This window comes from Oncorhynchus keta, chromosome 7 (assembly GCF_023373465.1).
Source record: "Oncorhynchus keta strain PuntledgeMale-10-30-2019 chromosome 7, Oket_V2, whole genome shotgun sequence".
NCBI classification, from domain to species: Eukaryota; Metazoa; Chordata; class Actinopteri; order Salmoniformes; family Salmonidae; genus Oncorhynchus; species Oncorhynchus keta.
In genome coordinates this window covers 30,018,521-30,037,140 of record NC_068427.1, presented here as the reverse complement: position 1 = coordinate 30,037,140, position 18,620 = coordinate 30,018,521, and the positions used below count along the sequence as shown (strand labels likewise).

At 45.7% G+C, this 18,620-nt stretch overlaps 2 protein-coding genes across 3 annotated transcripts in view; one reads left to right on the top strand and one right to left on the bottom strand.

The window, feature by feature from the left end:
- Positions 1–10,082, top strand: part of edar (ectodysplasin A receptor) — a 70,143-nt gene extending 60,061 nt beyond the window's left edge. For both annotated transcript variants that reach the window (XM_052522566.1, XM_052522565.1), the window contains exons 9-11: positions 2,585–2,852; positions 2,957–3,017; positions 9,753–10,082. In XM_052522566.1, the coding sequence (XP_052378526.1) occupies positions 2,585–2,852; positions 2,957–3,017; positions 9,753–10,081 (658 nt within the window). In that variant the 3' untranslated portion in view covers position 10,082. The remainder of the gene's footprint in view (positions 1–2,584; positions 2,853–2,956; positions 3,018–9,752) is intronic.
- Positions 1–12,903, bottom strand: part of LOC127931025 (uncharacterized) — a 254,429-nt gene extending 241,526 nt beyond the window's left edge. Inside the window, exon 1 of the mRNA XM_052521795.1 lies at positions 11,627–12,903. Coding sequence (XP_052377755.1) covers positions 11,627–11,983 — 357 coding nt within the window. The 5' untranslated portion in view covers positions 11,984–12,903. The remainder of the gene's footprint in view (positions 1–11,626) is intronic.
- Positions 12,904–18,620: the final 5,717 nt, after the last annotated feature.

Below are 18,620 nucleotides of genomic sequence, written 5' to 3'. Positions count from 1 at the left end.
GTGTACACTGTAAAACCAAATGTTTAGAATCTGAACCTGTCAAGGTATTTTTAATTTCTATGAAAACGCCTCACAGTGTAGATTGAAAACATGTTTATTCTCTGTAAGACTTTTTAAATACATGAACACGTTTATTCAGCACAAGGCATTTAGGGTTTAAACGCTAAACACTGGGGCTGTTGTTTTAACACTGTAGGGTGTAAAGCCGTATTTGCACATTTCCCAGCATGCCTTTCGAACGAATGTGAGAGATTCTGACCCTTGACTGTGTTTGTTAGTAACAGAGACATAGTTGTTGCATTCAATAATTTCACCAAGTGACTGCCTAAGTGAATGTGTTTGAATTAAAAGTAAACCCTTTATCACCACGTTGCACGTTTCATAAAGCCTTTAGTTATGGCCTAGTTATCCTCAACATTGTGGTCTGAAAATCCTGGCTCATGCGCCACATTAGACCTATATACACTCATGTAAACATGGATAGACACAGACGATGTGTTTGTTTCATAAAGTATCACAAGTCACATGTACACACAATATGCTGCTTTTTGAAGTGATTTGTAATTCCTTCCCCCAGCCAGAGGAAGGATATCCATTAATTGGAATATTTTAATCAGCCACAACCTGCACTCAGAATGGCTGCTATGGTGAAGGACTACCTAAACCACGTGTCAAACTCATTCCACGGAGGGGCAGAGTGTGTGCAGGTTTTCACTTCATTGATGAATTAAGGTCACTAATTAGTAAGGAACTCCCCTCACTTGGTTCTCTAGGGCTTACTTGAAAGTAAAACCAAAACCAGCAGACCCTAGGCCCTCCATGGACTCATTCCATGGACTCATTCATTTGACACCCCTGACCTAAACCATCTAAACTGGAACAACTATCTCAGTAACTGGTGCAATAAATCCAACCTCTTACAGATTGGATTAGTTTAGAAACAGTTATTTAAATGATTTATCTTTGTATAGTATAAGATAAACGAATCAATCAATATGCATGAGTAAACATAGATATTGAAACAAACTATTCTAAAGAGCAACCTACAACAAAGCATTCTGGGAAATATGATAATGAGGCCCTTCCCACGTCTTTTTCACTCAGAGTTAATGGAAATGAACTCAACACAGTTGAGTAACAACACCACCACTTGATTTAAAATATTTCTTGAATCAAATGTCCTGTTCAGTGCTGAAATGTAGGTAAGGTGACAGACATTCCTAACACTGATCTGCATTTAAAGCAAATAAAGTCACATCAATTTCTAATGACTGAAGTCATTCTAAACAGTGGTTAAAACACTAGTGGTTAAAATCTGAACACGAAGGAGATATGGGTGTTCTCGTGGTTGGAAACTGACTGGAAAGAAACAGACTTTCATGTTTAATCAATCATTCTAAACGCCTGTGTTTAAGATGAGAACACTTATTGGCAGTTCTAAATGCCTAATGTTTCAGTTTTAAACACTGATGTTTAGGTTATGAACGTGTCACATGCTTCCTGGTTTTACAGTGTAGTGGTTGACTGGTGGCCTCACAGACAGAGGTTCTTTTATCGGTTTTTCGGAATCTGCCTGTAATTAGACTACCACAGGACAAGTCACTGCAGCAGAGCATCGCTGCCAGCCCTTTTAGTGGGGAGACAGTGTGTGTGTGTCCCCTTGCGTGGGCATGGAAAAAACAAGTTCACTTGAGGATTTTTGAGTGATTATGTGGCTTTGGAGGGTGAGGTAGCTGAGCACAGATTGGCCCTGGAGGAGGGGAGGGAGAGTGGAGTGGGGGATGAATATAAAGAGAGCGAGGGGAAGGTGGGTAGGAGAGAGAGGCAAAGAGAGGTGAGGAAAGATTGGGGGTAAAGAGAGAGAGAGATAATTACTCTATAGCGCAGCCAAACCACCAGGTGGATGACAGCTCCTCGCCCTTCCCCGTTCTGTCCTCTGCTCTCTTTCCCCCTCTCTCCTTTCTTCAGTCTCAACCCCACAATCGCAGACAATGAAGCATTATTCATTGACAGACAGCAATGAGAACAGACATATACACTCACGTAAACATGGATAGACACAGACGATGTGTTTTTCATACAGTGTCACATGTGCACACACTGTATATGGTCTGTATGAACAAGTTACATGTCAACACACACATTAACATTAGCATTACATCACCTAGCTAGACTCAGCAGAGGTAAACAGTGTGGCTAACTGCATTCCAGAGGATGTGCTAACTCACTGTCTTAGCTTCCAGAGTGGGTATAGGGTAACTGAGAAACAATGCGTGTGTGTGTTCGCGCGTGTGTATGTGCACACATGTAAAAACAATCTCTGAGAATCTTTGTCAACAAGGTGTTTTTGGGAGAAAGTCCCAGTGTTACACACTGTCAGTGGCGTTCTGTGGACCCACAGCTAAATATGCAAGCTAAAACAAGAGGCTACTCACAGTGTAACAATTAGGCTGAAGCTACATAACATTAACATAACTAGACACAGCTAAATATCAGTTGAAAAGCTCATGAAGGCTTAGTGTTATAATGCTGACCCAATATGGAGATTTGACAACTCAGCTTGATTTTCTCTCTCCTCCCCCAGTGAGAATGATGCATCGTCAGAGAACGAGCAGCTGTTGAGTCGTAGTATGGATAGTGATGAGGAGGCAGCCTTGGAGAGGCAGGGGGCAGCTGATCCTAACCCCAGCCTCTGTCTCCTGAACCTGGGAACCAAGCCGGACCTCTGCCTGCTTTCCCTGGGGCTCCTCAACAAGGATAAGACTGGATCCAACCCCACCAGCCCTATCAACGCTAACAACATTAGCAATAGCAATGCAAACATCATCAATAACAACAACAAGGCTACAGGGGTGAGAGAGATCAGTCATTCACAACCAACTATGTACTTTTACAATATATTGCGATGTAATTACTTTGTAACTTACTTTACCTTTCTCTCTGTCTCTTCCTATAGATTCAGAGCCGGAGGAAAAAGATCCTGGATCTGTATGCTAGAGCCTGCAATGTGGCCGAGGGTGAGAACTCACGCGTCCACCCCCAGGTTTCAGCCCTATAGAACTGCCCTTCGGCTGGTTTCAGCCCTATAGAACTGCCCTTCGGCTGGTTTCAGCCCTATAGAACTGCCCTTCGACTGGTTTCAGCCCTATAGAACTGCCCTTCGACTGGTTTCAGCCCTATAGAACTACCCTTCGGCTGGTTTCAGCCCTATAGAACTACCCTTCGACTGGTTTCAGCCCTATAGAACTGCCCTTCGACTGGTTTCAGCCCTATAGAACTGCCCTTCGACTGGTTTCAGCCCTATAGAACTGCCCTTCGACTGGTTTCAGCCCTATAGAACTGCCCTTCGGCTGGTTTCAGCCCTATAGAACTGCCCTTCGGCTGGTTTCAGCCCTATAGAACTGCCCTTCGACTGGTTTCAGCCCTATAGAACTGCCCTTCGACTGGTTTCAGCCCTATAGAACTGCCCTTCGGCTGGTTTCAGCCCTATAGAACTGCCCTTCGGCTGGTTTCAGCCCTATAGAACTGCCCTTCGACTGGTTTCAGCCCTATAGAACTGCCCTTCGACTGGTTTCAGCCCTATAGAACTGCCCTTCGACTGGTTTCAGCCCTATAGAACTGCCCTTCGGCTGGTTTCAGCCCTATAGAACTGCCCTTCGACTGGTTTCAGCCCTATAGAACTGCCCTTCGGCTGGTTTCAGCCCTATAGAACTGCCCTTCGGCTGGTTTCAGCCCTATAGAACTACCCTTCGGCTGGTTTCAGCCCTATAGAACTGCCCTTCGGCTGGTTTCAGCCCTATAGAACTGCCCTTCGACTGGTTTCAGCCCTATAGAACTGCCCTTCGGCTGGTTTCAGCCCTATAGAACTGCCCTTCGGCTGGTTTCAGCCCTATAGAACTACCCTTCGACTGGTTTCAGCCCTATAGAACTGCCCTTCGACTGGTTTCAGCCCTATAGAACTGCCCTTCGGCTGGTTTCAGCCCTATAGAACTGCCCTTCGGCTGGTTTCAGCCCTATAGAACTGCCCTTCGGCTGGTTTCAGCCCTATAGAACTGCCCTTCGGCTGGTTTCAGCCCTATAGAACTGCCCTTCGACTGGTTTCAGCCCTATAGAACTGCCCTTCGACTGGTTTCAGCCCTATAGAACTGCCCTTCGACTGGTTTCAGCCCTATAGAACTGCCCTTCGGCTGGTTTCAGCCCTATAGAACTGCCCTTCGGCTGGTTTCAGCCCTATAGAACTGCCCTTCGACTGGTTTCAGCCCTATAGAACTGCCCTTCGACTGGTTTCAGCCCTATAGAACTGCCCTTCGACTGGTTTCAGCCCTATAGAACTGCCCTTCGGCTGGTTTCAGCCCTATAGAACTGCCCTTCGACTGGTTTCAGCCCTATAGAACTGCCCTTCGGCTGGTTTCAGCCCTATAGAACTGCCCTTCGGCTGGTTTCAGCCCTATAGAACTGCCCTTCGGCTGGTTTCAGCCCTATAGAACTGCCCTTCGGCTGGTTTCAGCCCTATAGAACTGCCCTTCGGCTGGTTTCAGCCCTATAGAACTGCCCTTCGGCTGGTTTCAGCCCTATAGAACTGCCCTTCGGCTGGTTTCAGCCCTATAGAACTACCCTTCGACTGGTTTCAGCCCTATAGAACTGCCCTTCGACTGGTTTCAGCCCTATAGAACTGCCCTTCGACTGGTTTCAGCCCTATAGAACTGCCCTTCGACTGGTTTCAGCCCTATAGAACTGCCCTTCGGCTGGTTTCAGCCCTATAGAACTGCCCTTCGGCTGGTTTCAGCCCTATAGAACTGCCCTTCGACTGGTTTCAGCCCTATAGAACTGCCCTTCGACTGGTTTCAGCCCTATAGAACTGCCCTTCGACTGGTTTCAGCCCTATAGAACTGCCCTTCGACTGGTTTCAGCCCTATAGAACTGCCCTTCGGCTGGTTTCAGCCCTATAGAACTGCCCTTCGGCTGGTTTCAGCCCTATAGAACTGCCCTTCGACTGGTTTCAGCCCTATAGAACTGCCCTTCGACTGGTTTCAGCCCTATAGAACTGCCCTTCGACTGGTTTCAGCCCTATAGAACTGCCCTTCGGCTGGTTTCAGCCCTATAGAACTGCCCTTCGGCTGGTTTCAGCCCTATAGAACTGCCCTTCGGCTGGTTTCAGCCCTATAGAACTGCCCTTCGGCTGGTTTCAGCCCTATAGAACTGCCCTTCGGCTGGTTTCAGCCCTATAGAACTGCCCTTCGGCTGGTTTCAGCCCTATAGAACTGCCCTTCGACTGGTTTCAGCCCTATAGAACTGCCCTTCGGCTGGTTTCAGCCCTATAGAACTGCCCTTCGGCTGGTTTCAGCCCTATAGAACTGCCCTTCGGCTGGTTTCAGCCCTATAGAACTGCCCTTCGGCTGGTTTCAGCCCTATAGAACTGCCCTTCGGCTGGTTTCAGCCCTATAGAACTGCCCTTCGGCTGGTTTCAGCCCTATAGAACTGCCCTTCGACTGGTTTCAGCCCTATAGAACTGCCCTTCGGCTGGTTTCAGCCCTATAGAACTGCCCTTCGGCAGGGTTCAGCCCTATAGAACTGCCCATCGACTGGTTTCAGCCATATAGAACTACCCTTCGGCTGGTTTCAGCCCTATAGAACTACCCTTCGGCTGGTTTCAGCCCTATAGAACTGCCCTTTGACTGGTTTCAGCCCTATAGAACTGCCCTTCGGCTGGTTTCAGCCCTATAGAACTGCCCTTCGACTGGTTTCAGCCCTATAGAACTGCCCTTCGGCTGGTTTCAGCCCTATAGAACTGCCCTTCGGCTGGTTTCAGCCCTATAGAACTGCCCTTCGGCTGGTTTCAGCCCTATAGAACTGCCCTTCGACTGGTTTCAGCCCTATAGAACTGCCCTTCGGCTGGTTTCAGCCCTATAGAACTGCCCTTCGGCAGGGTTCAGCCCTATAGAACTGCCCATCGACTGGTTTCAGCCATATAGAACTACCCTTCGGCTGGTTTCAGCCCTATAGAACTACCCTTCGGCTGGTTTCAGCCCTATAGAACTGCCCTTTGACTGGTTTCAGCCCTATAGAACTGCCCTTCGGCTGGTTTCAGCCCTATAGAACTGCCCTTCGACTGGTTTCAGCCCTATAGAACTGCCCTTCGGCTGGTTTCAGCCCTATAGAACTGCCCTTCGGCTGGTTTCAGCCCTATAGAACTGCCCTTCGGCTGATTTCAGCCCTATAGAACTGCCCTTCGGCTGGTTTCAGCCCTATAGAACTGCCCTTCGACTGGTTTCAGCCCTATAGAACTGCCCTTCGGCTGGTTTCAGCCCTATAGAACTGCCCTTCGGCTTGTTTCAGCCCTATAGAACTGCCCTTCGGCTGGTTTCAGCCCTATAGAACTGCCCTTCGACTGGTTTCAGCCCTATAGAACTGCCCTTCGGCTGGTTTCAGCCCTATAGAACTGCCCTTCGGCTGGTTTCAGCCCTATAGAACTGCCCTTCGGCTGATTTCAGCCCTATAGAACTGCCCTTCGGCTGGTTTCAGCCCTATAGAACTGCCCTTCGACTGGTTTCAGCCCTATAGAACTGCCCTTCGGCTGGTTTCAGCCCTATAGAACTGCCCTTCGGCTGATTTCAGCCCTATAGAACTGCCCTTCGGCTGGTTTCAGCCCTATAGAACTGCCCTTCGACTGGTTTCAGCCCTATAGAACTGCCCTTCGGCTGGTTTCAGCCCTATAGAACTGCCCTTCGGCTTCTTTCAGCCCTATAGAACTGCCCTTCGGCTGGTTTCAGCCCTATAGAACTGCCCTTCGGCTGGTTTCAGCCCTATAGAACTGCCCTTCGGCTTGTTTCAGCCCTATAGAACTGCCCTTCGGCTGGTTTCAGCCCTATAGAACAGCCCTTCGGCTGGTTTCAGCCCTATAGAACTGCCCTTCGGCTGGTTTCAGCCCTATAGAACTGCCCTTCGACTGGTTTCAGCCCTATAGAACTGCCCATCGACTGGTTTCAGCCCTATAGAACTGCCCTTCGACTGGTTTCAGCCCTATAGAACTGCCCTTCGGCTGGTTTCAGCCCTATAGAACTACCCTTCGACTGGTTTCAGCCCTATAGAACTGCCCTTCGGCTGGTTTCAGCCCTATAGAACTACCCTTCGACTTGTTTCAGCCCTATAGAACTACCCTTCGACTGGTTTCAGCCCTATAGAACTACCCTTCGACTGGTTTCAGCCCTATAGAACTGCCCTTCGACTGGTTTCAGCCCTATAGAACTGCCCTTCGACTGGTTTCAGCCCTATAGAACTACCCTTAGACTGGTTTCAGCCCTATAGAACTACCCTTCGACTGGTTTCAGCCCTATAGAACTGCCCTTCGACTGGTTTCAGCCCTATAGAACTGCCCATCGACTGGTTTCAGCCCTATAGAACTGCCCTTCGACTGGTTTCAGCCCTATAGAACTGCCCATCGACTGGTTTCAGCCCTATAGAACTGCCCTTCGACTGGTTTCAGCCCTATAGAACTACCCTTCGACTGGTTTCAGCCCTATAGAACTACCCTTCGACTGGTTTCAGCCCTATAGAACTACCCTTCGACTGGTTTCAGCCCTATAGAAATGCCCTTCGACTGGTTTCAGCCCTATAGAACTGCCCTTCGACTGGTTTCAGCCCTATAGAACTACCCTTCGACTGGTTTCAGCCCTATAGAACTACCCTTCGACTGGTTTCAGCCCTATAGAAATGCCCTTCGACTGGTTTCAGCCCTATAGAACTGCCCTTCGACTGTTTTCAGCCCTATAGAACTACCCTTCGACTGGTTTCAGCCCTATAGAACTACCATTCGACTGGTTTCAGCCCTATAGAACTACCCTTCGACTGGTTTCAGCCCTATAGAACTACCATTCGACTGGTTTCAGCCCTATAGAACTACCCTTCGACGGGTTTCAGCCCTATAGAAATGCCCTTCGACTGGTTTCAGCCCTATAGAACTACCCTTCGACTGGTTTCAGCCCTATAGAAATGCCCTTCGACTGGTTTCAGCCCTATAGAACTGCCCTTCGACTGGTTTCAGCCCTATAGAAATGCCCTTCGACTGGTTTCAGCCCTATAGAACTACCCTTCGACTGGTTTCAGCCCTATAGAAATGCCCTTCGACTGGTTTCAGCCCTATAGAACTACCCTTCGACTGGTTTCAGCCCTATAGAACTACCCTTCGACTGGTTTCAGCCCTATAGAACTACCCTTCGACTGGTTTCAGCCCTATAGAACTACCCTTCGACTGGTTTCAGCCCTATAGAAATGCCCTTCGACTGGTTTCAGCCCTATAGAACTACCCTTCGACTGGTTTCAGCCCTATAGAACTACCCTTCGACTGGTTTCAGCCTTATAGAACTACCATTCGACTGGTTTCAGCCCTATAGAACTACCCTTCGACTGGTTTCAGCCCTATAGAACTACCATTCGACTGGTTTCAGCCCTATAGAACTACCCTTCGACTGGTTTCAGCCCTATAGAACTGCCCTTCGACTGGTTTCAGCCCTATAGAACTACCCTTCGACTGGTTTCAGCCCTATAGAACTACCATTCGACTGGTTTCAGCCCTATAGAACTACCCTTCGACTGGTTTCAGCCCTATAGAACTACCATTCGACTGGTTTCAGCCCTATAGAACTACCCTTCGACTGGTTTCAGCCCTATAGAAATGCCCTTCGACTGGTTTCAGCCCTATAGAACTACCCTTCGACTGGTTTCAGCCCTATAGAAATGCCCTTCGACTGGTTTCAGCCCTATAGAACTGCCCTTCGACTGGTTTCAGCCCTATAGAACTGCCCTTCGACTGGTTTCAGCCCTATAGAACTACCCTTCGACTGGTTTCAGCCCTATAGAACTGCCCTTCGACTGGTTTCAGCCCTATAGAACTGCCCTTCGACTGGTTTCAGCCCTATAGAACTACCCTTCGACTGGTTTCAGCCCTATAGAACTGCCCTTCGGCTGGTTTCAGCCCTATAGAACTGCCCTTCGACTGGTTTCAGCCCTATAGAACTGCCCTTCGGCTGGTTTCAGCCCTATAGAACTGCCCTTCGGCTGGTTTCAGCCCTATAGAACTGCCCTTCGACTGGTTTCAGCCCTATAGAACTGCCCTTCGGCTGGTTTCAGCCCTATAGAACTACCCTTCGACTGGTTTCAGCCCTATAGAACTTCAAACACAAGGCCAACGGGCCGTTCCCGGCCCGTGATACATTTCTACATTCCGGCCCGCGCAATGATTTGGGTTGTCAATTAATTTTGAGTGCAACATACAGCAATGCTGCATTCAACCGCATCGCTGATCCATTCATTGCAAAACATTTTTTAACATGTTTTAAGTTTAAATGTTACAACAACCTAGCTAGGTTTTTGTTATTTTGGGTTATTAAATAGGCTACTTTTTGATTAGAGTCGCAGTATATTATGCACATCTGTAAGCATAGCAGCAAAGTCTGGACAAATATTATTTATCTCATCTTTTGTTTTAATATGTTAAAATGATATATACAGCATCATTTGTACGTAAGTGGACATTTTAAACAGCCATATTCTTTGTAATAAAACCATGGCCAATTATTTTGTAAAAACAAACATAGTAGGCTCTGTCTGGCCTGCGAATTCCTTGTGTTTTTTCAATGTGGCCCTTTTATAATGCTATAGAAGTACTCTTCGACTGTCTAGCGAAGGAATCTTGTATGCTGATCTCTAGCCACAACACACACATCCTAACCCTCCCTCTCCCTTCCTCTCCCCAGGTCTAAGTCCTACAGAACTACCATTTGACTGTCTGGAGAAGGCCAGTCGGATGCTGAGCTCCTCCTACAGTAGCGAGGCAGCCGTGGTGAAGACCTGGAGACACCTGGCAGAGAGCTTTGGCCTGAAGAGGGATGAGATCGGAGGGATGAGTGACGGCCTGCAGCTGTTTGAGAGGATCAGTACAGCCGGATACAGCATCCCAGACCTGCTCACCAGACTGGTGCAGATAGAGAGACTGGATGCTGTGGAGTCACTATGTTCTGATGTACTGGGAGGAGGAGATACAAACACTGTCCCTCTGTCCTCACCACGGTGTGCAAGCGTCTGACTCATATACACACTAATGTTCACACACATTCCTATACACACATGCAATAGACGCATGTGCATATACCCGCACATACATTCAGAAACAAACAGTTTTAGCCCTCAACATGAAGAATGCCAGCAGGCCTCTCCGGATCTCAAATCTCTCTCCTCCTCGTCTTTCTGTCTTCCTCTGGCAATGGACTGGCAATTAACCTTGCTCGACAAAAGCTTTTTATAACCTTCTTTAACATTTTTGCTTTTGTTTACATAGATCACATGTAGGACATTTCATAATATCAGATTTTAAAAATGGCATAATGGACCTCTGCCAGGACCCCTGTGGCCCCAGACCCTCTATTACCCAGCAGCGGTCAGCTGCTGCCACTGGCTCTAATTGGTTATCGTGTGGCGGTCTGGTATAATAGTGTTGTGGTTCACAGTCGAGACTTTCAGCACCTAATTAACCACTAAAACCAATGAACCAGTAAAGACCAGATGCCAGAGACTATTAAATAGGCTGCTAACAGACTAGGCCTACTGCAGCCTGAGGAATGCAGGGAGACAGAACTCCAGGAGACCCAGCACTGAGCAACGCTATGGTCAGCCGGGCTCTGACACTATGCTGGGTGATTCCACAGGATGTCAGCCATTTTGTGCCAAAAAGCTCAGCACATACAGTGGGGAGAACAAGTATTTGATACACTGCCGATTTTGCAGGTTTTCCTACTTACAAAGAATGTAGAGGTCTGTAATTTTTTATCATAGGTACACTTCAACTGTGAGAGACATAATCTAAAACAAAAATCCAGAAAATCATATTGTATGATTTTAAAGGAATTCATTTGCATTTTATTGCATGACATAAGTATTTGATACATCAGAAAAGCAGAACTTAATATTTGGTACAGAAACCTTTGTTTGCAATTATAGAGATCATAATTATAGAGACCTGTAGTTCTTGACCAGGTTTGCACACACTGCAGCAGGGATTTTGGCCCACTCCTCCATACAGACCTTCTCCAGATCCTTCAGGTTTCGGGGCTGTCGCTGGGCAATACGGACTTCCAGCTCCCTCCAAAGATTTTCTATTGGGTTCAGGTCTGGAGACTGGCTAGGCCACTCCAGGACCTTGAGATGCTTCTTACGGAGCCACTCCTTAGTTGCCCTGGCTGTGTGTTTTGGGTCGTTGTCATGCTGGAAGACCCAGCCACGACCCATCTTCAATGCTCTTACTGAGGGAAGGAGGTTGTTGGCCAAGACCTTGCGATACATGGCCCCCATCCATCCTCCCCTCAATACGGTGCAGTCATCTTGTCCCCTTTGCAGAAAAGCATCCCCAAAGAATGATGTTTCCACCTCCATGCTTCACGGTTGGGATGGTGTTCTTGGGGTTGTACTCATCCTTCTTCTTCCTCCAAACACGGCGAGTGGAGTTTAGACCAAAAAGCTCTATTTTTGTCTCATCAGACCACATGACCTTCTCCGATTCCTCCTCTGGATCATCCAGATGGTCATTGGCAAACTTCAGATGGGCCTGGACATGCGCTGGCTTGAGCAGGGGGACCTTGCGTACGCTGCAGGACTTTAATCCATGACGGTGTAGTGTGTTACTAATGGTTTTCTTTGAGACTGTGGTCCCAGCTCTCTTCAGGTCATTGGTCAGGTCCTGCCGTGTAGTTCTAGGCTGATCCCTCACCTTCCTCATGATCATTGATGCCCCACGAGGAGAGATCTTGCATGGAGCCCCAGACCGAGGGTGATTGACCGTCATCTTGAACTTCTTCCACTTTCTAATAATTGTGCCAACAGTTGTTGCCTTCTCACCAAGCTGCTTGCCTATTGTCCTGTAGCCAATCCCAGCCTTGTGCAGGTCTACAATTTTATGCCTGATGTCTTTACACAGCTCCCTGGTCTTGGACATTGTGGATAGGTTGGAGTCTGTTTGATTGAGTGTGTGGACAGGTGTCTTTTATACAGGTAACAAGTTCAAACAAGTGCAGTTAATACAGGTAATGAGTGGAGAACAGGAGGGCTTCTTAAAGAAAAACTAACAGGTCTGTGAGAGCTGGAATTCCTACTGGTTGGTAGTTGATCAAATACTTGTCATGCAATAAAATGCAAATGAACTACTTAAAAATCATACAATGTGATTTTCTGGATTTTTGTTTTAGATTCTGTCTCTCACAGTTGAAGTTTTACCTATGATAAAAATTACAGACCTCTACATGCTTTGTAAGTAGGAAAACCTGCAAAATCGGCAGTGTATCAAATACTTGTTCTCCCCACTGTATCAGCTAATGGTGATAAGCTCCCAGCTACAGACATTTCAGGAACAAGAGAAGCCACCTGTGTGTTTGGTTTATAGTGTTTTAACAGTGCCTTTCTATACCTCCAAGGATCCTTTTTCGGTTGAGTGACTGGGGAGGCACACTCCCATTGCTCAGTGTGTCTTCACTGCTCTGGTGTTTTAAGTTAGCCACGTTTAAAGGGGCTGGACTCCGGTAGTGTATATGAATAATAAATGTGCATGTACAATGCTCATCATTTAGCACATATCCATAACAGCTTCTTTAAGTTTCTCCTTGTTATTTTCAATTCAAACACAGCGTCAACAGAAGGCTAGTGGTTTAGGTAGGTAGTTTAGTGACAGAAGATGACTGACTGTACTGTATGTGCAGAACCTGGACCTCTTACCTCAGGATCACAAACGCTCCACAGACTAAACTTTGGAAACAATGGAAACAAAAACAATTTTATGGAAAAAATGGAAATGTATATATAACTTATTATTGTACATACTGTATGCATCAATAAAGAAGTATCAATTTAAAACGTCCAAGCTATATTATTTATTTACAGTAAAAAGATAAAATTATCTTTTTGGATAATGGTTTTGGTAACAGTAATGTTATTCCAATAATAAGACCACTCCTTTTCCCTCGTTGTTTACATAAAGGATGTCATGTTTTCTGTGGTTGATCAAACTATTCTCTCAAAGAAGAGGAATCTGCTGGAACAGTTGATTACCATTTATCTCAGATGACTAGAGAGGTTTACACTACAACTGGGCACTGGTGGAAATCTGGTGACTCTATATCAGTATGACATCAGACCTTGGAGAGTCATCTGTACTATAACCAGAGTCTGCCATGTTAGTCTCTCTGCCAAGACATCACACAGCCATCGTTTGTGATAAATAATGACGTTCATCTCTCTGCTGGCCAGTGCGGGCCAGTTACTAGTGCTTGGCTTGGCTGAGTGTAGCGAGACGAGACAGAGAGTTGGACTCCTGAGGGCAGGGAGTGCCAACAAATAGTCAATCTTCATACAGCTACTGTACCTGCTAACACACACACACACACATACACACTTTCCATCATTAAATACTTAAACAGGTCTCCAAAACCTGAGCTTGTTCCATATCTCTCATACGTCCTATATCTTTGTTGCTACAGTGACATCCTATAGCCTAGTGTTGGTACAGTAGTATCTACTGATGATATAATGAAGGACCAGTTATGTCTAATCCCAGAGCATGCAGGGACACATCCAACACTGTGAATGTCATTAATCACTGTCAGACAAATATGGGAAACACTTTATTCTCTCCAGCCAGCCAAGATTTGCAGCAGCATAGAGAAAGCTATACTGGACAAAAATATAAACACAACATGCAACAATTTCAAAAGAATTACCGAGTTACAGTTCATACAAGGAAATCAGTCAATTAAAATAAATAAATTAGGCCCTAATGTATGGATTTCGCATGACTGTTCATCACAGACAACTTAAACACATATGACTGGGAATACAGATATGGTCACAGATACAGTGTCTTGCAAAGGTATTCATCCTCCTTGGCTGTGTTCCTATTTTGTTGCATTACAACCTGTAATTTAAATTGATTTTTAGTTGGATTTCATGTAATGGACATACACAAAATAATAGTCCAAATTGGTCAAGTGAAATTTAAAAAATTTAAAACAATGTAAAAAAAAACAACTGAAAAGAGGTGTGTACATATGTATTCACCCCCTTCACTATGAAGCCCCTAAATAAGACCTGGTGCAACCAATTACTTTCAGAAGTCACATTATTAGTTAGATTGCACAAAGATGAACTTTATTTAAGTGTCACATGATCTGTTACATGATCTCAGTATATATGCACCTGTTCTGAAAGGCCCCAGAGTCTGCAACACTACTAAGCAAGGGGCACCACCAAGCCAGCGGCACCATGAAGACCAAGGAGCTCTCCAAACAGGTCACGGACAAAGTTGTGGAGAAGTACAGATCAGGGTTGGGTTGTAAAAAATATCCAAAACTTTGAACATCCCATAGAGCACCATTAAATCCATTATTAAAAAATTGAAAGAATATGGCACCACAACAAACCTGTCAAGAGAGGGCCACCCACCAAAACTCACAGACCAGGCAAGGAGGGCATTAATCAGAGGCAACAAAGAGACCAAAGATAACCCTGAAGGAGCTGCAAAGCTCCACAGCAGAGATTGGAGTATCTGTCCATAGGACCACTTTAAGCCTTACACGCCACAGAGCTGGGCTTTACAGAAGAGTGGCCAGAAAGAGCCCTTGCTTAAAGACAAAAATAAGAAAACATGTTTGGTGTTCGCCAAAAGGCATGTGGGAGACTCCCCAAACATATGGAAGAAGGTACTCTGATCAGATGAGATTAAATATGAGTTTTTTGGCCATCAAGGAAAATGCTATGTCTGGCGCAAACCCAACACCTCTCATCACCCCGAGAACAACATCCCCACACTGAAGCATGGTGGTGGCAGCATCATGCTGTGGGGATGTTTTTCATCGGCAGGGACTGGGAAACTGGTCAGAATTGAAGGAATGATGGATGGTGCTAAGTACAGGGAAATTCTTGAGGGAAAGCTGTTTCAGTCTTCCAGAGATTTGAGACTGGGACAGAGGTTCACCTTCCAGCAGGACAATGACCCCAAGCATACTGCTAAAGCAACACTCGGGTGGTTTAAGGGAAAACATTGAAATGTCTTGGAATGGCCTAGTCAAAGCCCAGACATCAATTCAATTGAGAATCTGTGGTATGACTTAAATATTGAACCCATCCAATTTGAAGGAGCTGGAGCAGTTTTGCCTTGCAGAATGGCTAGATGTGCCAAGCTTTTAGAGACATACCCCAAGAGACTTGCAGTTGTAATTGCTGCTAAAGGTGGCTCTACAAAGTATTGATTTTGGGGGGGTGAATAGTTATGTATGTTTTCTGTTTTTTTGTCTTATTTCTTGTTTATTTCACAAGAAAAAATGTTTTGCATCTTTCAAAGTGTTAGGCATGTTGTGTAAATCAAATGATACAAATTCCAGTTATAAGGCAAAAAAAGGTACAAAAAAAAGGAAAAATGGGGGTGAATACTTTCGCAAGCCACTGTACTTTGGATCAGAAAACCAGTTGGTATCTGGTGTGACCACCATTTGCCTCATGTAGCGTGACACATCTCCTTCACATAGAGTTGACCAGGCTGTTGATTGTGGCCTATGGAATGTTGTCTCACTACTCTTCAATGGCTGTGCAAAGTTGCTGGATATTGGCGGGAACGAGATCACACTGTCGTACACGTCGATCCCGAGCATCCCAAACATGCTCAATGGGTGACTTGTCCGGTGAGTATGCAGGCCATGGAAAATCTGTGACATTTTCAGCTTCTAGGAGTGTACAGATCCTTGCGACATGGGGCTGTGTATTATTATGCTGAAATATAAGGTGATTGTGGCAGATGAATGGCATGACAATGGACCTCAGGATCTCATCTCTGTTTCTGGCAGTTTGGGCATAAATTCTTCAGTTTTGCAAACCCACAGTTTCATCGGCTGCCCGGTTGGCCTGTGCTGGCGTGGTTACACGTGGTTCGCAGTTGTAAGGCCGGTTGAACACACTGACAAATTCTATAAAACGATGTTTGGGGCAGCTTATAGTAGAGAAATGAACATTAAATTATCTGGCAACAGCTCTGGTGGACATTCCTGCAGTCAGCATGCCAAATGCACTCTCTCTCAAAACTTGAGACATCTGTGGCATTGTGTTGTGTGAAAACGGTTAATTTTAGAGTGGCCTTTTATTGTCCCCAGCACAAGGTGCAACTGTGTAATGATCATGCTGTTTAACCAGCTTCTTGATATGCCACACCAACAGGGATGTAAACAAATTTGTGCACAAAATTTTAGAGAAATAATATTTTTAGGTGTATGGACAATTTCTGGGATCTTTTAGTTCAGCTCATGAAACATGGCACCAACACTTTACATGTTGCATTTATATTTTTGTTCAGTGTAAGAGGAAGAATGTGCTCACTACACGGCAGGTAGCCTAGTGGTTAAGAGTGTTGGGTAAGTAACTGAAAGGTTGCTGGTTCGAATCCCCAAGCTGACTGGTGAATATTATGGTGACGTGCCCTTGAACAATGCACTGATCCCTAATCGCTCTGGATAAGTGCATCTGATAAATTACTAAAATGTAAAATATAGAGGGCTTTCTAGCACATATACTTAATCTAAACAAGCTTTTATCTGACACTACAGCACAATGACAGATCGCTTACATAAGAAGCAAAGGCAGGAGAGGACAGGGCATCCGAGGACTAAGGTGTTAAACTAGGGCTGTATCAACTAGCTACTGTATGTTAGGACTGGATTCAATCAGTATCGCGGAAGATCTGTGTTAAAACGGAAAGCTAATTTCCGATTGAGCCGAAATATGCAGTGTTAACTGTAATGCAGTCTCCACGACCACGGGAACATTGCCTTTAATTGTCAATCGTGCTATAAAGTTGGATCTTCAGCGCTATAGAGCCCGTGTCTCTCTAGTTCTGCACTATAAGCAAGTAGAGAAGTAGAGGGAGAGACAGAGAGCTCAGGACCAGATCCAGTCCCCTTCATTAATAAGGAGTGAATGCCCAGGTTAACAGGCTGCTGTGGCCATGCTCTCTCTCACCAAGCACTCTGCCAACCACATGGTTCCACTCTCTCAGGACTAGAGGCATAAACTGCTGCACAATGCTTTTACTGCATCACACACCACTCTACTGCCATCTCATAACTCAGCCAACTCAGAGGAATAATATACATTTGGTGGTCTGTAACGTCCAACATGATTGAATGACTTTATATCTGTGGCAAAGCGTAGCCACTAATGTTAAACAGGTAAATAGCGTTCTAATGAGGTAGACTGGGCAGATTGGAGGCCAGGGAATCTTTAACTGAGTTTCCACTGAGATCTGCTCCACTGGGAAACACTAACATAAATTATAGGGACCGCAGCTCAGGGCCTGACGCTGCGCAGGGGCTGTGTGTGTGTGTGTGTGTGTGTGTGTGTGTGTGTGTGTGTGTGTGTGTGTGTGTGTGTGTGTGTGTGTGTGTGTGTGTGTGTGTGTGTGTGTGTGTGTGTGTGTGTGTGTGTGTGTGTGTGTGTGTGTGTGTGTGTGTGTGTGTGTGTGTGTGTGTGTGTGTGTGTGTGTGTGTGTGTGTGTGTGTGTGTGTGTGTGTGTGTGTGTGTGTGTGTGTGTGTGTGTGTGTGTGTGTGTGTGTGTGTGTGTGTGTGTGTGTGTGTGTGTGTGTGTGTGTGTGTGTGTGTGTGTGTGTGTGTGTGTGTGTGTGTGTGTGTGTGTGTGTGTGTGTGTGTGTGTGTGTGTGTGTGTGTGTGTGTGTGTGTGTGTGTGTGTGTGTGTGTGTGTGTGTGTGTGTGTGTGTGTGTGTGTGTGTGTGTGTGTGTGTGTGTGTAGGGCACATAGCAGACCCACTGTGGGCCCATAGTGAGTAATGAAAGTTGATAAATCAGTTAGTGACAGGTCCTGAAGCAGTAAGGAGTGTTTAGGACCGTTACAGAGCCTTATTAAACTAACTGGTACCAGCACCCCCACAAGACTGTTCTGCATGCACACACTTATGCAGGACTTTTTTGTAGTTTCGATGTGAGGTGATGAAGAAACAAACCCGCAGACCAACATTTTAGAAAAGTCTGTACAGTCATAGGCAAACCTGTAAACAAGGAGTGACCTGAACAGGAACCAACACCCAACGAGCAGCATAGTAAATTTATTCAACATGGACTTGCAGGGCTCTTTCAAGAGGAGAGATCAGATATGACATGTCTGTGTGATGTTCTCTTCACCATTACCACACAGAAACATTCTGGACTGGTTAGAAAACTCAGGTTCTAATTGTCAGCTTCAGTCCATAACAAACAAACAGGCTTATATAAAACACATGAGACTCATATAAAACACATGTATCTCATAATTATATGACAGAGGAGTCAAACACTGTTTCCAACATTTCTTTGTTTATTGCTTCCTAGTGAAATCATCTGTACCTCAGAATGCATTAGACACACATTATAGCCAATCCCAACATGATGCACATTTCATAGCAGATGGTATATAGGTTGAAATTGATGTATGGTTGGATAAAATATAAATGTTAAGAACATATCAAAACAAATAACAAAATTGGACAAAAATAAAAAGCCACCGTGCGTGCGCGTGCGTAGGTAGGTAGGTGGTAGGTAGGTAGGTG